This window comes from Leucopleurus acutus, assembly GCF_964270905.1.
Source record: "Leucopleurus acutus genome assembly, chromosome: 6".
NCBI lineage: Eukaryota > Metazoa > Chordata > Mammalia > Artiodactyla > Delphinidae > Leucopleurus > Leucopleurus acutus.
Genome location: NC_139149.1, coordinates 58,340,121 through 58,362,527, shown reverse-complemented (window position 1 = coordinate 58,362,527; position 22,407 = coordinate 58,340,121). Strand labels below are relative to the sequence as shown.

General features: G+C 36.3%; 1 protein-coding gene across 1 annotated transcript in view; it reads left to right on the top strand.

Moving 5' to 3' along the window:
• The window catches only part of SLC25A12 (solute carrier family 25 member 12), a gene marked incomplete at its 3' end in the record, with an annotated part of 89,414 nt that overhangs the window by 30,183 nt on the left and 36,824 nt on the right, over positions 1 to 22,407 (top strand). The window contains exons 5-9 of the mRNA XM_082840955.1: positions 6,875 to 7,014; positions 16,101 to 16,247; positions 18,398 to 18,536; positions 19,212 to 19,305; positions 20,878 to 20,962. Of these exons, the coding sequence (XP_082697081.1) occupies positions 6,875 to 7,014; positions 16,101 to 16,247; positions 18,398 to 18,536; positions 19,212 to 19,305; positions 20,878 to 20,962 (605 nt within the window). The remainder of the gene's footprint in view (positions 1 to 6,874; positions 7,015 to 16,100; positions 16,248 to 18,397; positions 18,537 to 19,211; positions 19,306 to 20,877; positions 20,963 to 22,407) is intronic.

Sequence of the window (22,407 nt, the reverse complement as noted above, 5' to 3'; positions counted from 1 at the left end):
TCCTTCTTTCTGCCCACTGACCCAGTTGTCTTCTGTTATCAGAAGATTTTCCCAAATAAATACCTATGCAGAGCTCTTCAGGTGTCTGTGTTTATCTTGGCATTCTCTCTGCTTTGGAGCAAGCTCTGGCCATTCTGCCTCCTAAAGAACGTTGATTTTCCTCAGAAACACCCAGATTTTATAGTTTAAAGCATAAAGCCTTTATCATCTCATCATTCAGCATTAACCCTGTACTGCTGAGAATGCTGCCTTTTCTATTTTCAATAAGTATCACACATGCTCATATACCTTATTTCCAAATGTGATGCACAGATGCTTGGGAAATAACTTGATATAAATATCTGCCTTAGTGACAGTATACCTGTGCTTCTGTCATGTGTCCATTTCTTAAGAATTAGATTTCCCGAAACCAAATTCTATTTTTTTTGGTCCCCTTTACCTTGGTATCATGATTCTTTGTGCCTCATCCATTTGATTGCTTTTTCCAATTTCTATTTTAAAAATAAGTCACTCAAGTCAGTTTATTCAACAGACTAACAATAGAGACTCATGCCATTGTGGATTAGCAGATTAAAATGTGTAGGAAGTAGCTGAATGGTTTATACACACATTATTTCATGCAGATGAAAGCTTGTAGTTATTAGACTCCAACTTTAGCGTTTTATAGATCTTTTGTTTTTCCCTCAGACTACGATTTATGAGTTAAAATTTCAAGAAAATATAATTAGGATTAAAAGCAGAACAAATCAGTTTTAGTTTTTATAGCACCTGTTCTGAACTGAAGAGCATATAAACCCTCCAGAATCCTTCATTCTGCTGCTCCATAATCTAGAGTTAGGAAGATTCTTATGGAATGAGAAAAAATTGAGCTCCCTTTCGACATTGTTCCTGTGGTCCCTGGCTAACTGGATGGTTCTCTTGAGGGTGCTCACCTATTTGCTGGGGACCTTGACCATTTCCCCTCCCTGCCCTACATCCCAAATTCTGAGGATTCATTTTTAGACAAACTTTCTTAACTAAAATGAAAAAAATCATAATGAAGGAGAGAAATTTTAATTTTATATTCTTAAGAAAAGAAGAAAAGCATTGAAACTGTTACAGACGCCATTTAACAAAATTTCTAAGGCCCACTCATTTCAGGCTGTATTCGAGACTACAGAATTTCAACATAAGGAAATAATTAACTTGGAGTTTGTTTTAATAGGATTTTGGATCTATGATAAAGGTCAGTTTTCATGTTTGTACTCACTTAATAAAATGAATTGTGCTTATGTATTTATAGACGTATGTTTAGGTAAAAGGAAAATTTAGATCCATTCTAACTCTAAATCCTTTTCACCAGATGGCCTTATGTTTTCTAGTTTGGAGCTTATTTAAAGTATAGATTTTTCTTGTGCACATCAGGAGAGAAAGGCGGGAGAGAATATTGGATGCAAGGTGTAATGGAGTGGGGAAAGACTATTACGCCGTCAGTATATCTCATGGACTATGACGATGATGTTATCTGTGTACTTGTGTATATTCTCATCTATGCTTTTTTTTTAGATATGCTTTTTATACACATCAAATTGGGTACTTAAATTGTGTGTATCTTTGCAAATATTTATATATATCAGTATTGAACAACATTTACTTGAATGCTGGACAAGTTTTTTTTTTTTTTTAATTAGAGATACCTCTGCTCTGGGCGAGAGGACTTACATTGAGACCTTGGTCATCCATTTTAGAATGTACAAGCTCAAGAGAGGGTTTTGGAGTTTTTAAAAGAGTGAATAAAATCATCAGTTGTTTCTTCTTTGGTGTTCTTTTAGTAAAACTTCTAATGCATGCTGTGGATGATTACTTAATGGCTTGTATATCTGTTTCTGCCTGGTGGCATGAGCCTTATAGGGGCCATTGCATGACTGGTGTGTGCTAGATATTGTGTAAACTTGCCTTGGCCTCACTGTTGTCCACTAGTGTACTGGATATTCTGCGCAATAGAATTAGATTGACGTACCCTAGATAACCAGCTATTCTACAGTGTGTTGTCAATAGTTGCCATGCATTTGTCCCAAGTTAAAAAAAAAACAAAAACCCTATTGCTTTAACAAGGATGTAATCATTCTAAAAAAAAACCCCAACAACACTCTTACCTATTAACTAATAAATGTTATATATTCTAAATTTTCTATTAAAAATCTCATCAACATTGTGTTCCAAAGTGTTTGCCTGGGAATGGGAACTCTCTGAAGAAAACTTTTCCAGGGGCACATCTTTACCCCGACTGTAGAACCCTCAAAAAGTAGGGATTCCTTTCGATTTTGTACCGTGTTTGACCATCATTATGTATAACAAATAAAAATGTGTTCCATTTGTGCCTCTAAAACAGACTCTTTTTCCCTAAAGGGAATAATAATCTGATTGGGCTGTTTTAGGCATGACCACTGCTATTGTTAAAAAGAGTTAGGAGATGGAAGTCTAGATATGAAAAATGTCATATCCTCTCTCAGTGGAAACAAAGCTATAGACATGGTATAATATGAAATTCTAATGGTAATAAATGCCTAGTTTAACTTGGTAAGAATGAGAGCTTCACTTGGGTGTTCAAATTAAATCAGGAAGACTTTTTGAGACTCCTTTCAGGTATCGCAGAGAAGGTCACATTAATATTCAAGGCTATAGAGTAGGTTAGAATTTGAGGTAAAAAGAGAACATGGTTTTACTTGTTTTTATGCCATTTGGTGATAGATTGTTGAAGCATCTAACTTCTATAGTAATAGATGCTCTTTAAATGTAAACTCATTTTTCCTGAGAAGTGGACCTTTACATATATTTGGCAGCAGGACTACTACTCTGTTGACTGATTGTACAGTAGTCCCTTTTGGAGGTAGGTAAAGGGTTAATAGAAATACAAAACAGAGGAGATCACCCTGGAAACTAATGAGCCACCTGGAAATAGAACCCAGAAGTCTGGCCTGACATGCTGGGTTGGCTGGGACTTCTACAAGCTCCTGTTGTTGATCTTTTTGTTGTTGTTTGTTTTCCTTTTTTTTCTTTTTTAGTTTCTTAGTCATTCCTCTTCTTTCCCCCCAAGTTTTCCCTCACTGAGAAACTCTTTACTTCTGCAAGTCTTGCCATTGTTTTTGTTCAGTTATACACAAGGATATTCATTGTTCCTGGTGGGAGTCCTTCTAAAAGCCTCTCTGACTTCACTTTAAGAACTGTGCAGGTGAAACTCAGCTATTGAGGACTTTTTTTTCCCCTGACAATAAAAATGTTTGATCTCAAGCCTATAAGTTGGAAGGAGTGGCTCCTGCTGGGCTGGAATCCTTGGAATCAGTATGTCGTTGGGCTGATGGTAGGTGGGCTGTGTCACAGGGCTGATGGCTTGTATACCTACAGGAGGAGTTCTCTGGCCACACCGTTGGTACAGCAGCTCCTTCCAGGCTCATTCATGGAACAGGCATGGCGGCAGTCTTGGAGAAGAGTGCCAGCCCCGGTCAGAGGTAATTTTGTACTGCAGAAAGGTGAACAAGACCAGTAGGAAGCTCCCATAAGGACCAGGGGAGGGATGAGGGTGGATGAGATGGGGAGACACAGTGTGGGCTGCTGGGGAAATTAAAACCTCTGTTAAGACATATTTACATAATATATATGCTTTGATGTATTTCATCTAGTGCAATCATCATAAGTGACTGATACAGCTAAACTGACTAATGTTATATGTCTGTGAACATTTTTACTTAATCACAGTTGTCACCATTACCTGCCCTCCTGACAACTCATTGTGCTCCTCTCCTTTAAGCAAAGAGAACATAATGACAGGCTACTTTTGTATCTGGCCCCATTTCCCTTTTCAGAGGAATTATAAACCATCTCTTTCATGAGCCCATGCTCTGCAGGAAGTGAAAAAGTGGTCTTTTGTTTTCTATATGTCAGAAAACAAATGGATTCCTATTTCCCCTTAGCAGTGCCAACCTAGTATAAAACACTCGATCATGATCTTGTTGCCAATAAGATGTGACTATCATATCCCTTTCATCCAAGCCAGAACTGTGGCCACTGAAATAGTACTCCTTGGAGAGCTAAAGACCCTTGTTTGCCACTGGAAAGACGGGATTCTCTCTGGGGGGAAACTTGCTATGTAGTTTCAGTTAGATATATTGGGTATATTTGAGATTATTGGTGCTCCCTTTCATGTCTAACGGAAGCTGATAAAACTGGGTAAGATAAGAAGATCATCAGCTCTTTGGGCTATTGCCTCACACAAGTATAAGCTCTCCAGTTCTGGAGCTTTTGTATAACTTTTTTTTTTTTTTAATAAGCATATCCTGGTAAAAGTAAAGCGGTAATTATGAATTTGACTTCAAAACAATAGTTGTACTAATTATTTCTGTAAGCTTCCTGACTTAGCCTTAGGCAGTTGGTAGTGGAAATAATAACAGAAGGGAAGTGGACTATCAAGAGGTGCCAAAGTAGGTTTGAAATTTTGTAGCCTGTGACATGGCTAAAATAATTAAAAGTGTCTGGGGGTAGTTAATAACAGCACATAATAATGGTCATAATAAAACCATATACAAAGCTGTCAACTGACCACTTTGGGTGAAGGGAGAAATGTTTAAACAAATATTTATGGAAAATGACACTTCTATATTTGGGGAAATTATTATGAGTAATTTAAGCCATCATTTTAATTGTTTCAAAGGTATTGTAAGATTTTATTTAAAGGTTGCTAAGTAGTTTACAAAATAGGATTTTAGTTAAAAGTTTTTATTTTAGAGCTATTTTTCTGAATGTAAATTATACATTGTAATTTTGGTTTATAAATATCCTTTTTGTGATAATAGAAGACAATTTTCATGGTTCATTAAATTTTCATAAGTTTGAAAGCTTTTGAATCTTTGGCTTTATTTGATATAGTTTCACACTTGAGATTCTGATATTTTCCAGTCATACAAAGGGAATTCAGTTTTATTCCACTGTTATATAAAACTTATTTAGGTAGCAATACATATATTTCCTATCAAATAGTTGAGTTTTGGGAGTTGTGACCTTTAAAATAAAGGTTATAAAATAACTCATTCCCTTTAATAATTTATCTTAATGTTACTTAAATATATGTAGTAATTTAAGTTATCCTAATATGCTTTCCATTAATTTCTTCATATTCCCTTAGTTTAACACTTAAAATAAGAAATCAAATTAATTAATTTGGAAAGAGAAGCAACTAATTAATTGAATTAGGAGGATCCTAAAAAAATCTTTGCTAAACGGCCATAATACTTTTAACTCTAAATAGTTTGTTGCCATCCTTATTATTTTAATTATTTTGTAAACTTTAACATATCTTACAACTTGTTGAAGTTTCATATAGATTCAAGGGTAATCCTTTGTGTTGGTTAGGATCCCATGACTTGCTGTATTGCATTAATTCTTTGCTTTCAGAAACAAAAACTCATATATTTAATTTGTGTTTATGGAAGATGAAAATAATTGACATGATTTGAAAACTCTGAAATACTGTTGCTATTTAGGCCAGAAATAAATGCTACATTCCATTTGAAAGAAAAGATGAGAATCCCATCTCCCCAGTGACATCCAATGCCGCCTTCCAACTTACTAATCACTGTGACCTATTCAGAGCTGTCATGTTGAGTCCAGACTGGTAGGATTTCCAGTTCAGGATTCTTACACTCCCTACTGCTCCCCCAGCATAGCAATGCTTTTATCAAAAAAAAAAAAAAAAAAGGTATATTAAAACTAAAGGGAATCCATTAAACCATTTACAATATGAGATTTATATCTTAGAGAATTTGCAGAAATTAGATAAAATAGCATAGTTGGAGATTATAAAACATTAAGCTTGTATTTACTAATTCTTTAGTATAATTGATAGCTATAGATAGTAAAATCCTTTCACTAATATAATTGGCTTAAATTTGAAAATAATTTTGTTAAGACATCAGTAAAACGGGCTTCCTGCTTTCTTAACTTTGTTAACGATTTTTTTTTTTTGGCATGAGCTTCTAAATTAGTCTATCCAGTCTATGCTTGTTAAAGTACCAGTCATTTGTGAATTGACTTTCATAGTAAGTGTAGAACGGTGTAAGAAAGTGAATGACTTTGTTAGTGCATGAAGACAAGCTGTCAGAGGGTTTTGGTTGTATATTACACAGTGTGACTGGTTCCTATCTAAAAGTTAGTATACTGTGTTTAGTCCTTCTTTACTTAAAAGTGAATCACTAATTTCACTTATCTTAAAATATTTTAATAGCTGAGACTAATAATCATGGTTTTTATGGGGATCTTGTAGCTTTGTGTCAAGACCATATTTTTGACAATATCAGAAGCTTTTAATAAGGTGCTTGCTGCTGAGCTAATGATATGCTTTTGATAGTATTTCTTATACCTATCTTCAATAGACATATTCAGGCTAGTGTGAATGTAATAATCAAGCCTCAATCAAGCCATACTTAGTATGACAAATATTGCATTATACTGTAATTTAGGTATTCATGCTTCTGATAAAGGGCTTAATTCGACTCCTTGAGGAACCGGGAAAACACTATTGATTTTATACTGGAATGCAAAGTAGCAGCCATTTATAATGCAAGATATAAATCACTTTCTAATTAAAATTAAATCAAGAGAAATTAAGAATCTCATGGCCTTATATGTAATGGTACACAATCTTAACTGTAAAATTATATTTTGTATCAATTGTGCTCCTGTGCATGGGTTTCTGAGCACAAAAAATTTTGCAGCTAATGTTAGTAGAAACAGATAATATTGACTTTTAAAATTTCTCTTAATTTCTTTCTGTAGGAACATTGCAGTGGACTAAACTACTTATTCCAGATATAATTTATTTATTTTTGTTTTCCCTTTCAAGAAAATGTCAAAGAAATTTTTGGGCAGACTACTATTCATCACCATATCCCTTTTAACTGGGACTGTGAATTTATCCGGCTGCATTTTGGGCATAATCGGAAGAAGCATCTTAACTACACAGAATTCACACAGTTTCTTCAGGTGAGCTTAGTTTTTCATAACCAGTGTAAATATATACCATTCCTCCTCCATCTCCTTCCCTTTTAGCTTTATTAGGTTTATTACAAAAAATAGCAATCCTCTGTGGCATTTCACCCCCATTTTTCATTTCTCACTCCCAGAGGCAACTTATTTAAATTCTCGTAATTGTTTCTTTCGGTGTTTACTTTCATACCTTTAAATAATAAACATGTGCTGGCACTTGTACTTTTTAATTTTTCACTTTTAGGTATTTTTTATTTAATTTGAACTATGGAAGATTAGGAGCTAGCTTTTTCACCTTTCCCTCTCTATCACAGACTTGGACATTTTCTGTCCCCTCCCTCCATATAATTATGTCATGATTCTGCTTAGATCGGTAATCATATTTGAATCACCACAACTTTGTAAACACTGTGCATGACTAAAATGATTTTCTTAGCGATTCTAATTTTTATTATTTCATTTTCTGTATATTAATGCCAATTCATTCTCAGACTTGGCCTCAGTTACTAAAATCTCATTTTAATATGTTTAAAACAGAGTAGGTGTTTGGTCAATTTCATCCTCTTGGAGCAATCCAGGAGCTTGCTTTCTTTTTAAAACAATTTGAGGTAAAGTTCAATTAACATAAAATTAACCATGTGAAAACGCACAATTTAGTACATTCACAGTGCTGTGCAACCACCAGCTCTAATTCTGAAACCTTTTCATTACCCCAGACAAAAACCCTGTACCAGTTAAACAGTCACACCCCATTCTTTTTTTTTTTTTTTTTTTTTGCTGTACGTGGGCCTCTCACTGTTGTGGCCTCCACGGAGCACAGGCTCCAGACGCGGAGGCTCAGCGGACATGGCTCACGGGCCCAGCCGCTCCGCGGCATGTGGGATCTTCCTGGACCGGGGCACGAACCCACGTCCCCTGCATCGGCAGGCAGACGCTCAACCACTGTGCCACCAGGGAAGCCCTAACACCCCATTCTTGCCTTTCCTTAGCTCCAATTTACTTTCTGTCTATGGATTTACCTATTCTGGATATTTCATATCAGTGGAATTATACAATATGAATTTTTGTGTCTGGCTTTTTCTTAGCATAGTGTTTTCAAGGATTATCTGTGTGTAGCATATGTTAGTCCTTCATTCCTTTTTATGGCTGAATAATATTCCATTGTATGGATATATCATATTTCGTCTGTCCATTCATTAGTTGATGGACACTTGGGTTGTTCTTGCCTTTTGGCTGTTATGAATAGTGCTGCTATGAACATTGGTATACATGTATGCTTTTGAATACCTGTTTTCAAATCTTTTGAGTATATCCCTAAGGTGTGAGATTACTGGGTCATAACTTTTTAACTTTTTGAGAACTGCCAGACTGTTTTCCACAGCCCCTACACCATTTTCCTGGAACTGTCTGATACTGGACTTTGTACTTACTACATAGCTGTCAGCTTGTGATCTCCCTTCACCTTCATCCTGGGGACTCCATCTGCTTTTCTGTTATGTTGAACCTCCCATTTGCTGGATTTCATCTCTTCCTTTATTATGGTTTGCTTCCTCTTTTTTTAAAAAATATTTATTTGATCTATTTATTTATTTGGCTGTGTCGGGTCTTCGTTGCGGCACGTGGGATTTTTCATTGTGGCGCTCGTTGTGGTGTGCAGGCTTCTCTTTAGTTGTGGAATGTGGGTTTTCTTGCTCTAGTTGTGGCGCGCGGGGTCCAGAGTGCATGGGCTCTGTAGTCTGCGGCACACGGGCTCTCTGGCTGAGGCGCGCGTGCTCAGTAGTCGCGGTGTGCGGGCTTAGTTGCCCCGTGGCATGTGGAATCTTAGTTCCCCGACCAGGGATTGAACCCACATCACCTGCATTGGAAGGCGGATTCTTTGCCACTGGACCACGAGGGAAGTCCCTGCTCCCTCTTTTTGGTAGAATACTTAATTCAGGGGCTTCCTAAGGAAAGTAAAATAATTTTTTTGTGAGACTTGATATATGAAAGCCTCTGCTCTATCATTACCTTTAGTTTGGCTGGGTATAGAATTTTAGTAATTTATTTTCCTCCTAATTTGAAAATATATCTCTTTTGTTTTCTAGCTTCCAGTGTTGCCACTGAGCAGTCCAATACCATTCTAATCTTTATTCTGTTTTGAAACTTTTTTTTTCCCCTTTCTGGAGGGTTTTAAGATTTTTTTTTTCAGCATTTTGAAATTTCATGATGATATTCCTTGATATGAGTTTATTTTTATTCATTGTGCTGAGCATTCAGGGGCTCTTTTAATTTGAAAGCTTATGTACTTCAATTCTTGAAAATATTCTTTCTACTTCTATTTTTTTTCCTGTCTAGAACTAGTAAATATAATAAATGTATGATCCTTTAGTTTTCTTTTCTCTCCTGTTTTCCTTCTGAACCTTCTATTGTTTCTTTTGTTGTATCTCTAATTTTCAAGAGTTCTTTTTGGTTTTCTAAATATTTCTTTTAAAAATAGCATACTGTTCTTCTTTCATGGGTGTAGTATTTTCTCTCACTTCTCCAAACATATTAGAGGCAGGGTTTTTTGTTTTTTTTAAAAATTTTCTTCTCCCTGCAAAGTGTCTGTTTCTGTCAAGTTACTTTCCTTCTCTTTGTTTGGGGCTCTCTTTTTCATGTTCGTAGCTCTTCTCCTATGTCTGATGGTTCTTGGTCCTCTGCTCATATTAAAATTAAGATTGAGGCTTATTGGGGGCTTTGGGTTCATGGCAGGATTTATTAACTGGACCTTACTGTAAAGTTCTCTGGCTGGGCTCTTTTTCCGGGGACTCTCTAATGCCTGTATGTTCAGGTCTTTTACTTTGGATTGGGGAATCAGAATAATGATTTAGCCACCCATCTGGAGTATTAGATCTGGCTTTTTTTTTTTTTTTTTTTGCGGTACGTGGGCCTCTCTCACTGTTGTGGCCTCTCCCATTGTGGAGCACAGGCTCCGGACGCGCAGGCTCAGCGGCCATGGCTCACGGGCCCAGCCGCTCCGCGGCATGTGGGATCTTCCCAGACCGGGGCACGAACTCATGTCCCCTGCATCGGCAGGTGGACTCTCAACCACTGAGCCACCAGGGAAGCCCTGGTTGCTTCTTTTTGAAGTCCTTAATTTTAATTTTTTATTTTGAAAGACTTCAAATATATTTAAAAATAGAATAGTATAATGAACCTCCATGTACCCATCAACTAGCTTCAACAATTATTAAATGTTGGCCAGTCTTTTTTTAATCTATACTCTCCACTCTGTTCCCTACTGGAGCATTTGGAAGCCAATGCCATACACTCTATAGTTTCATATGTGATACTTCAAATATATATCTTTAAAAGATACAGGGGAGTCCTTCAGCTGTTGACCTAATAGAAAATAGAAAATCTGTTCTTCCAGCATAACTCTTGCATTACTCTTGCAGTGAGGATTCTGCTTTTCTTCAGAATTAATGTCATTAATAAGGCTTAATCATGCCCATGGTTGCCACTGGATATTTCTGAGAGTCTAAGACGTGCATGGAAAAGACAAAGACATAACAAAGGCATAAATAGGGAGGAAAAAAAAGAGTGAGGAAGGGAAAGCCTATGTAAGATAGAGTGGAGCTGTGTGTGCTTCTGATGCTGCTTAGGAATATCCTTTTCTTGGAGAGCACTTTCAACCATATTTTAAGGTTGAAATAAAGGTAAAAAATTCCTGCTTCATTTGAAGGGTGATGTGGTTGGAGCTGAGGTGATAGAAAGTTGGAGTATGTTAGGGAGAATGACTAAAGTAGAAGAGGAGAAAATTTACAAATTGGAGATTGAACAACATGCTCCTAAGTAATCAATGGTTCATAGAAGGAATCAAAAGGAAAATCAAAAAATATCTTGAGACAAATGAAAATGGAAACACAGCATGCCAAAACTTAAAGGATGTAGCAAAACCAGTTCTAAGAAGGAAGGTTATAGTGATAAACACCTACATTAAGAAAAAAGAAAAATCTCAAACAATCTACCTTTATACCTCAAGGAACTTGAAAGAGAATAAACTAATAAGCCCAAAGTCAGTAGAAGGAAATAACAAAGATCAAAGGAGAAATAAATGAAATAGAGACTAGAAAGACAGTAGAAAAGATCAATGAAACCAAGAATGGGTTTTTTGAAAAAATAAACAAAACTGACAAACATTTAGCTAGATTAAGAAAAAAAGAAGTCTCAAATAAAATCAGAAATGAAAGAGAAGACCTTACAACTGATAAAGATCGTAAGAAACTACTATAAACAGTTATACACCAACAAATGAGAAAACCTAGAAGAAATGGATAAATTCCTGGACACATACAACCTACCAAGACTGAATCATGAAGAAATGGAAACTCTGAACAGACGAGTTACTAGCAAGGAGATTGAATCAGTAAACAAAAACCTCTTAATGAAGAAAAGTCCAGGACCAGATGGCTTCACTGATGAATATTACCAAACATTTTAAGAAGAATTAATATCAGTCCTTCTCAAACTCTTCCAAAAAATAGGAGGGTATATGTTTTCCAAATTCATTGTACAAGATCAGTATTACCCTGATACCAAAGCCAGACAAGGGCACTACAATAAAATTACAAGTCAGTATCCCTGATGAAGATAGATGCAGATATTCTCAACCAAATATTAGCAAACTGAATTCAGTAGTATACTAAAAGGATCATATACAATAATCAAGTGGGACTTAATTCCTGAGATGCAAGGATGGTTCAACATATGCTAATACACCACATTAATACACTACAATGAAGGATAAAAATCATGATCATCTCATTAGATATAGATGCAGAAAAAGCATTTGACAAAATTCAAGATCCTTTCATGATAAAAACTCTTAAATTAGGTGTAGATGGAATATACCTCAGCATAATAAAGGCTGTAGATGACAAGTCCACAGCTAACATCATACTCAGTAGTGAAAAGCTGAAAGCCTTTTCTCTAAGATCAGGAACAAGTCAAGGATGTCCACTGTTGCCACTGTTATTCAAAAAGTAATGGAAGGGGCTTCCCTGGTGGCGCAGTGGTTGAGAGTCCGCCTGCTGATGCAGGGGACACAGGTTCATGCCCCGGTCCGGGAAGATCCCACATGCCGCAGAGTGGCTAGGCCCGTGAGCCATGGCCACTGGGCCTGCGCGTCCGGAGCCTGTGCTCCACAACGGGAGAGGCCACAACAGTGAGAGGCCTGTGAACCGCAAAAAAAAAAAAAAAAAAAAAAAAGTAATGGAAGTCCTTAGAGCAATTAGACAAGAAAAAGAAATGAAAGGCTTCCAAGTTGGAAAGAGAAAAATTAAAATTAAGTTAATTAAGTTAATTAAAATTGTCCTTGTTTGTAGGGGACATAGTATATGTAGAAAACCCTAAAGACTTTACGCTTACACAAAATACTATTAGACCTAATAAATGACTTCAGGAAAATTGTCGGATATAAAATCAGTATACAAAAATGAGTTGCGGGCTTCCCTGGTGGCGCAGTGGTTGAGAGTCCACCTGCCGATGCAGGGGACACAGGTTCATGCCCCGGTCCGGGAAGATCCCACATGCCGTGGAGCGGCTGGGCCCCTGAGCCATGGCTGCTGAGCCTGCGCCTCCGGAGCCTGTGCTCCGCAACGGGAGAGGCCACAACAGTGAGAGGCCCACGTACCACAAAAAAAAAAAAAAAAATGAGTTGCATTTCAGTACACTAACAAGAAACTATTGGAAAGAGAAATTAAGAAAACAATCTCATTTACAATAACATTAAAAAGAAGAAAACAGGAATAAATTTAAGGAAGTAAAAGATCTGTAAACTGAAAACTTTAAGGCACTGATGAAAGAAATTGAAGAAGACATAAATAGAAAGATATTTTGTGTTCATGGATTGGAAGAGTTAATATTGTTAAAATGTCCATACTACCCAAAGTGATCTGTAGATTCATTGCAATTCCTATCAAACTTCCAGAGGTGTTTTTCGCAGAAATAGAAAAAACAATCCTCACATTTGTATGGAACCACAAAAGACCCCAAGCAGCCAAAGTAATGTTGAGAAAGAACAAAGCTGGAGGCATCACACTTCCTGAATTCAAACTATATTGCAAAGGTATAGTATTCAAAATAGTATGGCATTGTTATAAAACAGACGTAGCTCAGTGGAACAGAATAGAGAGCCCAGAAATAAACCCATGCATATATGGTCAATTAATTTTTGACAGAAGAGCCAAGAATACACAGTGGAGAAAGGGTAGTCTCTTTAATAACTGGTGTTGGGAAAACTGGACAGCCACAGGCAAAAGAATGAAACTGGACTCCTGTCTTAAACCATACACAAAAATCAACTCAAAATGGATTAAAAACTTGAACGTAAGACCTGAAACTTTAAACTCCTAGAAGAAAACAGAGAGTAAGCTCCTTGACTTCAATCTTGGCAATGATTTTTTGAATTTGATATCAAATTAAAAAATAAACAAAATAAACAAAAGCAAAAATAAACAGGTAGGACTACATCAAACTGAAAAGCTGCACAGCAAAGGAAACAATCAACAAAAAGAAAAGGCAAGCTATGGAATGGGAGAAAATATTTGCAAACTACATATCTGATAAGGGGTCAATATCCAAAATATACAAGGAACTCATTCCACTCAGTAGCAAAACAAATTAAAACACAATTTAAAAATGGGCAAGGGACCACAATAGACATTTTTCCAAAGAAGACATATAGATGGCCAACAGGTACATGAAAAGTTGCTTAGCATTGCTAATCATCTGGGAAATGCAAATCAAAACCACAATGAAATATCGCCTTGTACTTGTTAGGATGTCTGTTACTAAAAAGACCAAAGACAACAAATGCTGTCAAGGATGTGGAGGAAAGGGAACCTGTGTACACCGTTGATGGGAAAGTAAACTGGTACAGCTATTACGGAAAACAGTATGGAAGTTCCTCAGGAAGTTAAAATAGAGCTACTGTGATCCAGCAGTCCTACTTCTGAGTATATATCCAAAGGAAATAAAATCATCATCTCAAAGAGATTATCTGTACTCCTGTGTTTACTTTTTTTTTGTACTCCTGTGTTTATTGTAGCATTATCACAGTAGCCAAGGTGTAGAAACAACCTAAATGTCCATTGACAAAAGAATGGATAAAGAAAATGTGGTGTGTGTATGTATATATATACGTATATTATTCCACATTCATACAATGGAATATTTTTCAACTTAAAAAAAAGGAAATTCTCTCGTTTGCAGCAACATGGATGAACTTGGAGGGCATTATGCTAAGTGAAATAAGCCAGACATAGAAAGACAAACACTCCATGGTATCACTTACATGTAGAATTAAAAAAAAGAAGTTGTACATGTAGAAACAGAGTAGAATAGTGTCTAGGGGGTGGGAGAAATAGGAAGAGGCTGGAAAAAGGGCACAAACTTTGTTATAAGATAAATAAGATCTGAAGATCTAATGTATAACATGCTGATGATAATACTGTATTGTATAATTGAAATTTGCTGCGAGAGTAGAACTTAAGTGCTCTCGTCAAAAAAAAAGATAAATATGTGAGGTGATGGATGTGTTAACTCAATGGTGGGAGTCCTTGCACAATATATACATATATCAAATCATCACATTGTACACTTTAAATGTATTATAATTTTATTTGTCAATTATACCTTAATAAGTTGAAATTTTTAAAAAGCAGAAGGGGTTGGAAAGAAAACTTTGTCAAATCATGCTGGTTGTTTATTTTGTACTCTATCTTTCATACATTTTTACCAGTTGACTTTTAGTTTCTCTACTTCTGTTGGTCTTTTCAAGACCAATAGAACATTTGAATATTTATAAATATTTCAAATTCAAATATTTACATGTGTGATGATGGATGTTAAAATGTTTAGATGTTTTCCACAATGTTGTTTTTAAATTTTTTTAAAGTTAAGATTATTGAAAGATTTAGTAGGTTTGATATACTTGTCTCTAGCCTATCAACCTGCTAAGAAAAAATATTTTAGAAACTTGTTTTATTGTTAAATATCATGCAAATACAGAAAACCATATAAAACAAATATATAACTTAATGAATTATGAGACAAACACCTGCTAAGGCAATTTTAATGTCTTTGAATTACTATTGAGGTATAGAAAAATATAATTAATTAGTAAAAGGGTGAAACTTCTATCAAAAGCTATTTTAAATGTCAGAAAAGGGTAAATCAACATTGATTTGTAGGCTTTTATAAATGAATGGCAATGCAAATTGCCATTACAATATTTACAATATTAAATTACAATATTTCACTTTGTGAATAATATTTATATATTTAGATAGGAATATTATTTCCGGAGTTGCAAATAGTGTGAAAATGACATCTAGTAGCACTATTATTATGTTGTGATAACAGATTTATTTGGATTATGTCATATGTCCTCAGGGCAGAAATGCTCTAAATTTTGACTTTTACATAGTCCTTAGGGTATTACTAGCACCTTTTTTTTTGATATCACCTATTACAAAAGTCAGCTGCCCAGTAGTTTAAAAGTTCAGAGATCTTCTGTATTGTTCTGCAGTTTATGAGTATCACTCAAAGCCACACAGAGTGATAGCTGAACACTATTTATGCAGTTTGTTATTCATAACTTTCACGTTAGAATTTCAAGCTTCAGTTGGTTGAATCTGCGGATGCGGAACCCTCGGATGTGGAGAGCCAGCTGTAATTCAGAAAGTACTCTTGGATGATAAGAATGCCTTCAAGCAGGAGAGTTACTAGTTATTTTAAAGGTAGAACTTAAAGCACTGAAAAGATACTCTGAAAAGTTTTCAGTGATGAAAACTTCTCAAGTAAACAAAGGTTGTTTTTCCTCCCTTTTCTTTATTAACATTCTGTGATTCACTTTTCCTGAGGAGTAACATGTAGTATATTTTCAGGAAAATGTGCTTTTTTAAAAAAAATGAAGAGTTTTATTGTACATTCAGAGCTGTATATTGTTCATTTTTGTAGTAAATGCATGTAGGGGAAGGATGTCTATCCTTCTTTTCTAAAACATACACTCGGGATGTGCTTTAGTTAACCTAAGGCCCCATTTCTAACTTTCCCTCCAGGAACTACAATTGGAACATGCAAGACAAGCCTTTGCACTGAAAGACAAAAGCAAAAGTGGCATGATTTCTGGTCTGGATTTCAGTGACATCATGGTTACCATTCGGTCTCACATGCTTACTCCCTTTGTGGAGGAGAACTTAGTTTCAGTAAGTAAAAAGCAACCACTTCAACTTTCTGTTTCCTTAAACCTTTGAAACCATTGTCCTGGATTGCATCCCTGGGCCTATCTCAGTCTCAACTATTCCAACTTTATGCTTGGTTGGTAGTAGGTAAACAGGTGTGTGTAAGGGAGGTGGTGGTGGGGGTGATAGTGAATAGTCTTTCCCCAGATCATAGCTGCTTTTTTCAGCACCACCATCTTGCTCTCATGTATTTCCAAATTGTTTATTTCCATTTACAGAGTCCCCCTAAAGAAAACAGGGGAGTTTGTAGACAAGGGCGTGCAATTACTTTTTCCAGTGGGCAGTACTTCTCTCAGACGCTACTGCCTTCACCTGTGGCCTCTTTCCATCCCACCAGGCTCCCAAAGCCTTGCTATAAGGATGGCTCCTTCCTTTGTTGCCAGCAGGGTGCTGTTTGCTAGAGGGATCATCACTGGCCTCTACACTGTTTTAATAACCATGGCTGTGGCAGAAGGTATGGAGGAAATATGTGGGCGTCAGCTTCTGTGGCTCACTCCTCTCTCTGCCCCTTCACCTGTGCATTCAGTCTGCATGGACCAGACAGTTTTTTGTTCTCTACACTGCTAATCTCTGTAAAGCAATCATCTGGACCAATAGCAAACTGATGTCATCCACTTCCTCACAAAGAATGGTGAAACTGTCCTCACTTATCAGTTTTCTTGTTCATGTGTTGTACTTATGTATAAGTTTTTGATTGCTGCTTGTTTTAAATGGAGGGAAGCCAATGAGTGCTTTTGTTGTTTCAGCTGAACATCATTATCCCTGATTCAGACGGGGGGTAGAAAGATCAACTTCTGTTCTTTTTCTTCAGTGAATTTGAACATGGAGCATGTCACTTTCTCCTACACATTTCACCTCCTTGACACTCATCTCCCACTCCCCTACCCTCACCTCGTACCCCAGCCAAAAAATGAAAGGAAGGAAAGAAAGAAAGGGAGAGAAGGAGGGAAGAAGGAAAGAAAATCCTAGAGAGAAGGACTCAGTGCCTTGGGGTGAGGGGACCCATCTAATCTTTTCCAGTTGGGTTAGATAGACCTATTACAGCCTCAGTTTACCAAATGCCATCTCAATTTCTGGAGGAATGTGTTAAATAATTTGAGTCTGGCGTTTGGGTCGTTGGTATCCAAATTCAGGCTAATACAAATATCATATATATTTAGGTTAATGCATGTGTGTGAGGGATGGTGGGGGTGGGAACATATGCCCAGCATTACCTATACTGTCCTTAATGTAGACCTTTATGATTAAGGTTGTCACACTGGTATTTCTATGAGTATTTCTTTTGAGTTTTTAATAGAGAATGTTTTTAATCATCTGCCTCTTGGCTTAGAAATTAGGCTTTTGCAAGCTACGAAAAATATTCACTTTTGAGTCTATGTCCAAGTGTTGGACAGAGGGAGAAATTACTTCCTCACCCTGTAGAGGTAATGAGGGCCACATTGTCCCCCATCCTTCCCCAGGCATGAGAGAGCCTCTTTAGCGCTATTCTACTAAAGACATGATTTATATCCCTAGATTTTCTCTACATCTTTTGGAGCTTTTGGTAGTTGTACCTTTTGTGATAGAGATTCAGAACCTAGCATGGACTGTTTTATATCTTAACTATAACAATAAACTTAAAAAGGAAAAGATTAGGAGAGTTGACATAGTGAAATAGTCTTAAAATTTAAAGTTACCACTGGTTTTTGTATATGTGTGTGGGGAAAAAAGCAAGTTTAAAAAATGCTCCTTATATTGTACATTGAGGTTTGGATTATCCAGAACTAGCAGGAGTTCCATAGTTGAAGGTCTTGAAAATCCTGTTTAAATAATCATTGGTTTTGATCTGTGATAATTGTATTTGTTGTTTTTGACCTTATAGGTAGATGAACCATGAAGTCCAACTTCCAGATGTTGCTTTCTTCCTTAACACCTAAATTACATAGACTTCCTTGAGGGCATGAAACACACTGACAGTGTTTTAGCACGATACCTTCCTTGTATTTATGGACTGGCTGTTAATCATTTTAGTAGTGAAGACTCCTTTGGATCTTCTTTGAGAAAAGTTCAGTGTCCATAAATGTACTTTTTTGGTTTTGTTTGTTTGTTTAACTTTCTGTGTTGTCATTTCCTAGGCAGCTGGAGGAAGTATCTCACACCAGGTTAGCTTCTCGTACTTCAATGCATTTAACTCCTTACTGAATAACATGGAGCTTGTTCGTAAGATATATAGCACTCTAGCTGGCACAAGGAAAGATGTTGAAGTCACAAAGGGTAAGATTTTTAAAATATACGTTGATTCGAATCTCAGCATTTTCGCTTTATCTAGGGAATGAGGTTGGTCTAAGTTTACTACTCTGAAGCCAGATCTAGAAAGTATGTTACCATGTATGTATGCTTCACTTGGGCCATAATGGTCTCCAGAAGTTCAGGTGGATTTAATGGGATGCTGAGGTCAGGAATGGAAAAGTGGCTTTGACAGTTTTGAAAAGAACCTTGGCCCAGTCTGTCAAACAGGTTAGTGGCAGTGGCTTGTTTGTATGAGGAAGGAGTTGCCACAGAAAGATGGGCAAGCCTACTCCTTTTGCTGAATTGTAGTGGGAAGTTTTAGGTGACTGGAGAAGAGCCAATTCTCTTGTCTTGTAACTCTGGAGACCAAATCAAATAAACAAGACAAGAGAGAGGATCCTAAAGAGATTGTTTTATCCCTGAAGTTAATTTATCTTTATCTGCTTTTACTGTTTCATCATCTTAACATTTTATCTTTTGCCACCTTTCATACTTTTGTGGTTATTTCTATATAATTGAACTTAGACATTGAAATTCAGTTTTAGCCTTTTAAAATAATACTGAAATGTTTTTAGCTTTCAGATAGTAGTTGGTTAAGGTAGAAGTTTGTTATATGTTAAGAATCTTTTAAGATTTTAAAATATTTTCTTTTTCTTCCAGAGGAATTTGCCCAGAGTGCCATACGCTATGGACAAGTCACCCCACTAGAAATTGATATCCTGTACCAGCTTGCAGACTTATATAATGCTACAGGGTAACTATTCCAATAATTCTTCATGATATTTTTTAAGACAGTTATTTTAACGTGAAGCAGTGGTGTTCTTTTAAACAATAGTTTATTCAGTATATACATTTCAAGAAAGAGAGATAGACAGATATGAGAAACAGGGGAGGAAGGAGAGACAGATGAAGACAGACTAAAGATAGGGGGAGATGGAGGGAGGGAAAGGGAAAGAGGACAAGAGGGGAAAAAGGAGGGGAAGAAAAAAGGGAGGGAAGAAATGGAGAGAGAGGGTGAAAAGAAAGGGAGTAAGGGGTTGAAAAGGAGTAAGGTGTGAGAGAGGGAAATGGGAAAGGAAGAAAAATGATAGAGGAGGGGGAGAGGGAAGTGACAAAAAGTAAGAGAGGGACAGAAAAATTGATTTAATCTGGACTCTAGAGGTGTTAGGAATTTTTAGTGATTTGTGGACATTTGCCTAAATTTATAAAATAAATTGAAGTACATGTTCAGGAATCTTATAATCTTTTTGATTCATTGTGAATGGGGATTTTACTAAACAGTGTATACCATTTTGTGTCAGAGAGTATCATTTTCTTGAAATATGCCTGTGACATTATCATCATAGTTAAGCTCAGATGTTTTATGCCTCTGTTTTATTGATTGAGAAAACCCAAAGCACATAGAGAGTATTTAATTTGCAAAATCTCATGCAAATCCAGATGAAAAACCCTTGTCTTTGGGCACCCAGTAGGACCTGTGTGATCTGCTAAGTGATCAGATTTTATTAGTCACCTGTAGTAGTTACTTAAGTGTAGGCATATCTGAAAAAATGGGTTTGAACCCTAGAACTGAAGACTAATAGAAGTTGAGTGTACATAGATGATTTATTACCTTCCTGCTACATAATGAATTGTTGAGCTGGAGATGAGACTGGATAAGCCAGCCCGTCTTTGGTGATTGACATGAACTATCAGGCCATGTCTCATCCATCTAGAATTCACATTTTTAGTAAAGGTATTATACCTCCATGATAATAAATGCTTTCAAAAAGTGCTTCTCAAGACTGGATCTGACGTGATGTACTAGCCAGTTCAGGGAATGTACTTATTTTAAAGTAAAATTTTTTTGAAACAGTAGTGCATTCGCGTAGTTCAAAATTCTTAAGAGTTTAAAAGAGCATGCCGTAAAAATGTTTCCCTTCTACCCTTCTCCCTTTTCCCCTTAAAGACAACCGGTATTTATCACTTATTTTTGTCCTTCTCAAGAGACTTTGCACTTATGCATATTTAATGCATGTGTGTATGAACTGTCAATGTTTATACTTTGCTTCTGGCAAGAATTATTTCTTTAATTTTATTATCTGTCTTTGGAGTCATTAAATTTGTGTACTCCACATTATTTCTTTAGAGTCTTTTGCTTTTTGTGTGGCAAGCAGCGTCTGAAGTTTTTTTTATTTCTCTCACTAAAATGATCTGTGTGCATAGAGAAATACTACTTTTAAACCATAGTTCGTCTTACCCTCTTTTTTTCTGAAGAAAGATGATCTTAGTATGAGGAGTTTGTTGGTATCTAACAGTTCTTTCTTTCCTGTGTTTTTGCCTGAAGGCGCTTGACTTTGGCAGATATTGAGAGAATAGCCCCATTGGCTGAGGCGGCCTTACCTTACAACCTGGCAGAACTTCAGAGACAGGTAGGAGGAGTCTCCTAAACAGAGTCACCTTCAAAAATGCCGAAGTAATATGTACATGACAGCCTCAGGCTCCTGAATCTATGAAAATTAAAAACTGCTTTACAGAAAGACTTTACTTAGCTCAGAGACCAGCTTTATAGAACTTTTACCCTTACTCTCCCAGAGTATTTTATGGAGCAACTAGATTTATGTTTGTGGTTTTTTCTTTTAGCTTATCAAGCTGAGGAAAATAAGAGTGCAGACATACATGGGCTTGGCTTCCCTCCCCCTAGGAGTAGCAGTTTTTTCCTTTCATTTGTCTAGTGACATTGAAAGATAAGTGTTAAGTTCATTTTGTATCATTAAACTGGTATTTATAGGGTTTTTAAAATACAAAACATTCCTTTACTGAACTAAATCTTTCACTGAGAATGTGTCTTACAGATTACAACAGTAACACAGGAAAACTATCTAATTAATGAATCAGAAGGAAAACCTTGATTATTACTACATTTTTGATAATATTAGTTTTTTGTTTGAGTGATAAAAACAATAGCTCTGAGTCCTATAAAGTTAATGCAGTCTTATTTCTGGTTTCAAAAATACTGTCCTGGTAGGAAAATAAACCCCATGATATTACCTTGAATAGTGGAATGGAGCAGTTTTATAAAAATCTGATTTAAACTGAAGCCCTACTTCTGGAGCATTTGGAGGAAGCCTCAGTTGCAGCAATGGTCATATAGTTTTGGTTGCGGGGGGTGGTGAGGGTTATAGGAGGGCTAGTCCTTGTCTAATACACATGAGACCCGTGTCGCTCATGATTCTTTAGGAGACTGTGATGCCCTTTGAGGCTAGGAGAGATGGAGAGGGTGTGGGGAGAGGGGGGATGAAGACAGGAGACAAGAAGAGAGAGAAGAAAGCTACATGGGCATGCCATGGAAAGAGACCAAGTCTGCTTTTTCTTTACTGCTACCACACTGTTGAATAGCCACGTGTGCTAGTGAAAGATCTAGGTATTTAAGTGTGGTTCACTGTGGGAAGTTTCAGTAGCAAATCTTTCTTCTATTTGAACTCCATGGAATGATGGTTCTGCCTCTGAAATGAATTAGAATTTCCAGCTTTTCTTTGTAAAATAAACAAGAACTTTTGTAGTCAGGTAAGTAAATTGAAAATGGAAAATAATTGCTTTTATATCTGCATTTTATGTTAATACTTTGCTTGGTGTGTGTAAATTAAAATATATCTGTAACCCACTGTGATTTACCCTCTTTAGTAGCAAAAAACTCTTATCTGCTGACATCAGAGTTTCTTTTCGTTACACGTTCTCAGATCCTTTAAAAAAAATAGATGGATTTATTCCAATTCATTGATTTATAGTAAAATTTAATAAAATTATTTAAAATTTGAGATGTATTGAAATATTTAAAGAGTTCTTACTGAATTTAATTTCATATATTGTAGTACAC